Source organism: Nuphar pumila, chromosome 14 (genome assembly GCF_984573655.1).
Source record: "Nuphar pumila chromosome 14, dmNupPumi1.hap1.1, whole genome shotgun sequence".
Classification (NCBI taxonomy): domain Eukaryota; kingdom Viridiplantae; phylum Streptophyta; class Magnoliopsida; order Nymphaeales; family Nymphaeaceae; genus Nuphar; species Nuphar pumila.
In genome coordinates, this window is record NC_143262.1 from 31617534 (window position 1) to 31623598 (window position 6065).

General features: G+C 44.2%; 1 protein-coding gene across 2 annotated transcripts; it reads left to right on the forward strand.

Annotated features, from left to right (window-relative positions):
- The first annotated feature begins 282 nt into the window (after positions 1 to 282).
- On the forward strand, positions 283 to 2703 carry LOC149816728 (uncharacterized protein At3g28850-like). 2 transcript variants are annotated; one of them, XM_089987818.1, is made up of 4 exons: positions 283 to 525; positions 801 to 1105; positions 1186 to 2508; positions 2649 to 2703. In XM_089987818.1, the coding sequence occupies exons 3-4, from the start codon at positions 1280 to 1282 to the stop codon at positions 2686 to 2688; spliced, it is 1269 nt and encodes a 422-aa protein (XP_089843944.1). In that variant the 5' UTR covers positions 283 to 525; positions 801 to 1105; positions 1186 to 1279; the 3' UTR covers positions 2689 to 2703. The 2 variants fall into 2 exon arrangements, with proteins under 2 accessions (XP_089843944.1, XP_089843945.1); XM_089987819.1 differs by lacking the exon at positions 283 to 525 and adding an exon at positions 609 to 623.
- The last annotated feature ends 3362 nt before the right edge of the window (positions 2704 to 6065 follow it).

Here is a 6065-nt window from a genome sequence, read left to right on the forward strand (position 1 = left end):
TCCTCGTCGTTTTCTTCCTCTCGAGTTGACGATTTCAAAACCCTTTTGGAGGAAGAAGAATAAGGATGGAATGGTATTGGCGATGTTCAACAAGGTCTGCCCCCTCGCCCCTAACTTTGACTCTCTCTCTCTCTCTCTCTCTCTCTTAAATAGACAAGAGAAGATCAAGACGACAAGGACGTTTTTCTTCGTCGTCTTGGGACATGTTTTTCTCCTCTCCACATAGTAGAAGTAAAACGTTGTTTGCGGCATTCATTGTTGATTCTTAGATTGCTGAACGGATTTCGATGCTTGGCCTTTGTGGAGGAGAGTTTCCGTAGCGATTGTGTCGAAATTCTCTCGTGTTTTTTTGAGGGCTCTTTGCGTATGGCCGACGATCTGAGGCCCCATCGTCGATTTGAGGCCGTCTAAACGTGAAACTGAATTTTTATGGGCTTTTTCAGGGGACGGGTTGGTGAGATTGTGGTGAAATCCCAATGAAGGTTTCCTGCTTGCTTCACGTGGAATTGGAGTTGGGAGATTGATGTAAGCCGTATTTTTTGTGGTCTTCTTTCATTGTAACATCAAAATTTCGATTGGGTAGCCTAATGACATTGTTTTCAATCGATTTTTTTTATTGGCTGGTGAGCTTCACCTCCCTCTGTTAGCATTGTCGTTTCCATTGAAAGATTTTATGGTGTTTGTCTCAAGTGTTCTTTTGAGTTCACCAAATTTTAGCGTTTTTTCTCCCCATCATTTTCGTCGAATTGCAGCAGGACATTTCTGATCTTTTCTCTTTTTTGTTCTGGAAATTTCCTCAGGATCGCTGCTGAAACTGCGAAGCGGAGAGTACCTTCCGTCCATCTTTCGACGGCAAGGCAGAGGATGCTCTGTTCCTCATAAAAATACAGCGAAAACTTTCACCGTCGAGGATTGGACTCGTATTTTCCGGCGAGGGAAATGGTGGAGTTTCTTGTTTATTTTATGGAGAGTGAATGAATTTTGAGATGAACCATCGAATGGAAATATAGGGAGCCGTCGGATTTCCCGGGGGTTTTTAATAGAAATTCTGGATTTCCTGGGGTTGACGTCTCCCGGAACACCCGGAACTCATTAGAGATCTCAGGTTTTATCCTCTCTCTCTCTCTCTCTCTCTCTCTCTCTCTCTCTCTCTCTCTCTCTCTCTCTTCATTGTTCTTGTTCTAGCCTCTAGGGGGCCCGTTCCTCTTCTTACAAACGAATTCATTACACCCATCTTCCCCAAAAGAAAAAATCTTCCAACCTCTCTCTCTATATACATATGGGTTGTGCGAGCTCGAAGCACGTTCGTCGGCAATGTAGCCCCGAATTGTCGAGCATCCCTCTGCCTCGGAGCCGCTCCTTGCCCATCCACCACCATTCCGATTGGAAGTGCAACAGCTGCCACGCCGTGTCCCTCACCTCCACCACGCTGGGCACCCTCAACGAGAAGTACTATGCAGAAGCAGATAAGGAGGAGACAGAGAACGAGGTAAGAGGTGGCGGGTACGAGGGACATGCTTCGGCCGCGGAGGTGGCAAATTATAAGCTCTGCGCCGAGAGGAAGTCGACACCGTCCGTGACACCGCCTGGCGAGCCTGAGACCATGGACGTGTGGGAGCTCATGGAGGGCCTCGAAGAGCACTCCCCGCTCTACCTCCCAAGTTACCACAGCAGCGCCACCGTCCGATCCTTCTCCTTCCACTCCATCCTCTCCAAGCCCGCAACCGCAACCACCACCACCACAGGCAACGCGGCCTCCCCCGGCCCGGTCTGGTTGCAGGTGGGCGACTCGGGGCCCTCGGTCCTCCCCGACTTTGACCCAGATATCCTCGATACGTTCCGCAAGGCCCTCAACGAGCTCTCTCCCGAAGAAAACCCGGCGTTCGCCACCGCCGAGTCGATCGAGAAACCAATCGAATCGGTTAAATCAGATACGTACGAATCGGATTCAGAAGAACCGGATAAATCCGAGTCTAAGAGGTCAAGGGCGAACTCGTTCCGTGGAAGGACTGACGAGAGGTTGGTGAGGAAGATGTCGCAGGTGGCCCCACTGAGTGGATGTCCGCCACGTGGCGAGGATCGGGTTGTTCTGTATGTGACGAGCCTCCGTGGAATACGCAAAACTTACGAGGACTGTTGTGCGGTGAGGCTCATATTCAGGGGGTTCGGAGTGTTGGTGGACGAGAGGGACGTGTCCATGCACTCCGGGTTCAGGGACGAGCTCAAGGTCCTGCTGGGTGACCCCTGGCCGGACCCATTGCCAAGGGTCTTCGTGTGTGGCCGGTACATCGGAGGCGCAGAGGAGGTCAAGCAGATGCACGATGCCGGCGAGCTCAGTGCATTACTAGAGGGGCTGCCGGTGCAGGACATGGCCCGATCCGCATGCGAGGGGTGCGGGGATGCGAGGTTCGTGCCATGCGAGACTTGCCATGGGAGCTGCAAGGTGTATGAGGAGGATGGTGCTGGCTTTCTTAGGTGCCCGGACTGCAATGAGAATGGTATTGTGAGGTGCTCCTTCTGTTGTTGATACCCTTTGAAGTGGTTTTTGATAATTTTGATTTTGCTTAAGACCTTTTTCCATCATTTTTTTTTCAAAGGAAACTTCTTGTTGTATGCTAAGAGTGCGTAGTTGGTTGAATTTTGTACAGGAAGTGTAGAGTTCAATATGAGACATCTGATAATTGTTGAGCCATGATAAAGTTTGGCATACATGAAAAAGAAACACAATTTTTGAATTGAATGAAGACAATTTTTTTTCCTATTTTCTAATATTGTCGAGTTCAGGAATCGTATATATGTGCTTATGCAATTCTTTTGTCATTTTGTGCAAGGCTTTAAGTGGGTTGGAGTGCATCTTTACGCTTATATCCTATGACATATCAACTAATTGAGCAAAATAACAGCTTTTCTTTTTCCTCTTCTTGCATATGAGTTGGACCTATGTTGGATCCGGATTTTGGACGGGGATGGCAAAACCAGGCCTGGGCTTAACCATCATGAATTAGGTTAATCAGATAGGTTTATTGGATTCACTAGCTGGCTCATGTCCTATCTCCAAAGGGGGGCGGGCGTTGGGTTTACTTGCAAAATCTAGTGTGGCCTGATCATACTTAGCGATAAGTTAAACATCACTATGGAGATTGCCCGCGTGGCAAGTGGGGTAGTTGTGAGGGTGCTGAGATTAAGGTAATGGATCAATCCCCACTGACGCATGGGTTTGTCCATAGCTTTTAGAGGTAGGCCATGTAAGTAAGGCAGGTTGGTCGTGGGGCCACAGGGTTTTCCTCACTACGGCGAGAGTTCCTCGTCATAAAAAAAAAAAACAAACGCCTAAACAATGAATACGCGATGAAAAATATTTTGCATTTAAAAAAAAGAGGGTTGAAAAAAAATAGAACAACGACTTTCTGTCAAAACAAACTGGGTTTCGTGTCCATTTGAGTGACACAAAACCTAGTTTTCACAAACCAGATTTTAAACAAAACCTGATTTATGAAAAATCAGGGCGATTAGGTTTTTTACTTGAAAAAACAGGTTTATCCGGTGCTCTCTCACCTTCTCACATTTTACCCCCTTTATGCCCACTTCCCACCATACTTCCACTACCCACCACCACCGTCCGGCCATCTTCTGGCTAATTGCTCGTCGGAAACTGGTGAGCTGGTATCATCCATGCTGGACTTAGGTTATCGTTAGACCGCACTATCAAAACCGAGGCGTCTAAGGTTCAAGCCCTATGGGGGCTATCCCCCAGCTTGACTGTCCAACAAAAAATAATAACAACAAAGGTTCCTAATTTCTTTTGATCTTGTTCTTTCTTTTTTTTTTCTTTTTTTAAATCTTCCATGGAGATTCATGGTACGTTTTTGAAGAATTGGATGTTCTTCCTACACCATTGTTGGGCCTTTGATAGCCTTAGAAACAAACTAATGGGCTGTTTAATTAGGTTTAACACAGCCAATCAGTTGATTTTCTGATCATTTTAACCTTTTATTGCTGGAAGATGTTAATGTGGGAGCCACTATCATTCTATTACCAGATGATCTTGATGTGGGAATCCCACCATCACAAATCTGGATTGCTGATTTTAGAACTAATGGACCATAAACAGAGCCCTTGCAGCAAAGGCACCGAAATAAAAAATGCTCTTCCATAATTAGAGGTGTCAACGGGTCGGGTTTTGTTCAGACCCAGGTGGAACAAGACTTGGACCCAGTTTTCGGGTATGGTATCGGGTCCAGACCCAGTTCTAATCTGGTCCACTATAAGAAAAATCATACCCAGATCCAATAAGAACTACATGAACCAGATCCAGTAAAACCATATTTTTTTGTATCAATTTTACATTGAAAATTTGCGGGTCTTAATCGGAACTCGGTCGGGTCGAGGTCTGGTATAAAATTTCACAAACTATACTCGGGTCCATGTATTAATCGGACCTTCAGATCTGAACCCGGGTTTTAATCGGGTCTTATTATTTATCACCATACCCGGACGCTATAGGGTTTGGTTTGGGTCGGGTCCTGGTAAACCCGATCCATTGACAGCCCTGTCCATAATGGAATGTTTGGATCCCGGTATTGGAAATCACTTTCCGGGGCCCTAGAATTCTCTCCTCCATGGGAAAATTGATGAGCACCAAAATCATGACGTGGTTGGAGTTGGAACAATGGCCACGCTCACTAGAAGGAATTTACTTAAAGTGCCAGTCTCTTCCTCTACAGTTAATTGTAAAGCACCTTGAATTGATCAAAATTAACTCTGAACAAAATTGGGTCGAGATAGTCAATCAATGAAACGAGGTGATCCTGTAGCATGAGATTGGCTTCAAACGAGCTGCGTCAGTTTTGCATTTTGGCACCACGCCACCAGTGGCTAGGGATGTAAATGGTTTGGATTAGGATCAGATGTGACCAATACCAGATCCGACTAATCGGATGTTGGTTAAATGGATTCAAATTCAGATTCAGAAACGAATGGTGAAAAGCTCATAACACCATCCGCCTTTTTTACATGTAAATGGATTCAGATATCCGTCAAATTTGGATATTTGTCCCATTTTGTAGCAAAAATTAAAACTGTATCCACATCTGATTATAATAGGATATGGTTTAGCTTACCAAATGCAACTAAATGGAATCAAATTCGGTCCGATATCAGACATAATCTGATTCATTGACATCCCTACCAGTGGCTTACTCAGTATCATAGGCAACAAAAATGGCAAGGGCATAAGGGCAACAACCCTACTTTGAGGATCTCCTCTAACTAAAAGGCTTTTCAATTCTTTTCATTCCCCTTTTCCCCTTCGTAACAAAAGAGCTGGGGACCATTAAGGTTGTTTGTATGACTCCCATCTAGTAAGAACATAAACCATCTTTAAAATGGACAACAAATTTTTCATGCCTTCTTGCAGTCAAAACATTGGCAGGTTCTAGAACCTTCAATTAAGCTACCAGAACAAAAGCTAATGTTGTGGTTGAGTAACTAGTGTTCAAATACAATACACTGTCACAAGGAAAAACAAAAGTAACTTATCAGAGGATAGCTTAATGCATAACGCAGCCTTTCAATGCTATGTTTGGTTACATACAAATGTAATTTAGAATCTCATTCAAATGAACAGCTAACCAAACATGTGATTTGGAATATCATGCAAATGAGAAACAGAAAGTGATTTGAAATCATGATTCCATCTCATGTGATTCCAAATCACATGAGATGCAATCAAACATGCTATAAATTACCAATTCCTCGATGTATAATGCAGACTTTCAATGATATAGATAAACTAAATTATCAATGATCCAACTCTCTCCCTCTGAGGGTAAAGAACTAAACCATCTGCAAATGTGTTTATTGAAGGAAAAAGAAAACACGCAAGACGGTTCAGAGAGCACACTAATATATTGATACTAACATATGCTAGGACACGGGAAGAACAAATCCAGTTAAGGGTCTATACAGATTAGTCACGCCATCAACCTCACTCATTTTCTGGAAAAAAAAAGAAAAGAAAACAACCAAAAGTTAACTAAATAAAACAACCAAAAGTTAACTAAATA

What these genes read in the sequence shown, in the direction of transcription:
- LOC149816728 (XM_089987818.1), top strand. Translation starts at nt 1,280, where the DNA reads ATGGGTTGTGCGAGCTCGAAGCACGTTCGTCGGCAATGTAGCCCCGAA. An exon ending in AATGAGAATGGTATTGTGAG is followed by an intron (nt 2,509 to 2,648) that starts GTGCTCCTTCTG and finishes AATTTTGTACAG; the next exon opens with GAAGTGTAGAGTTCAATATG.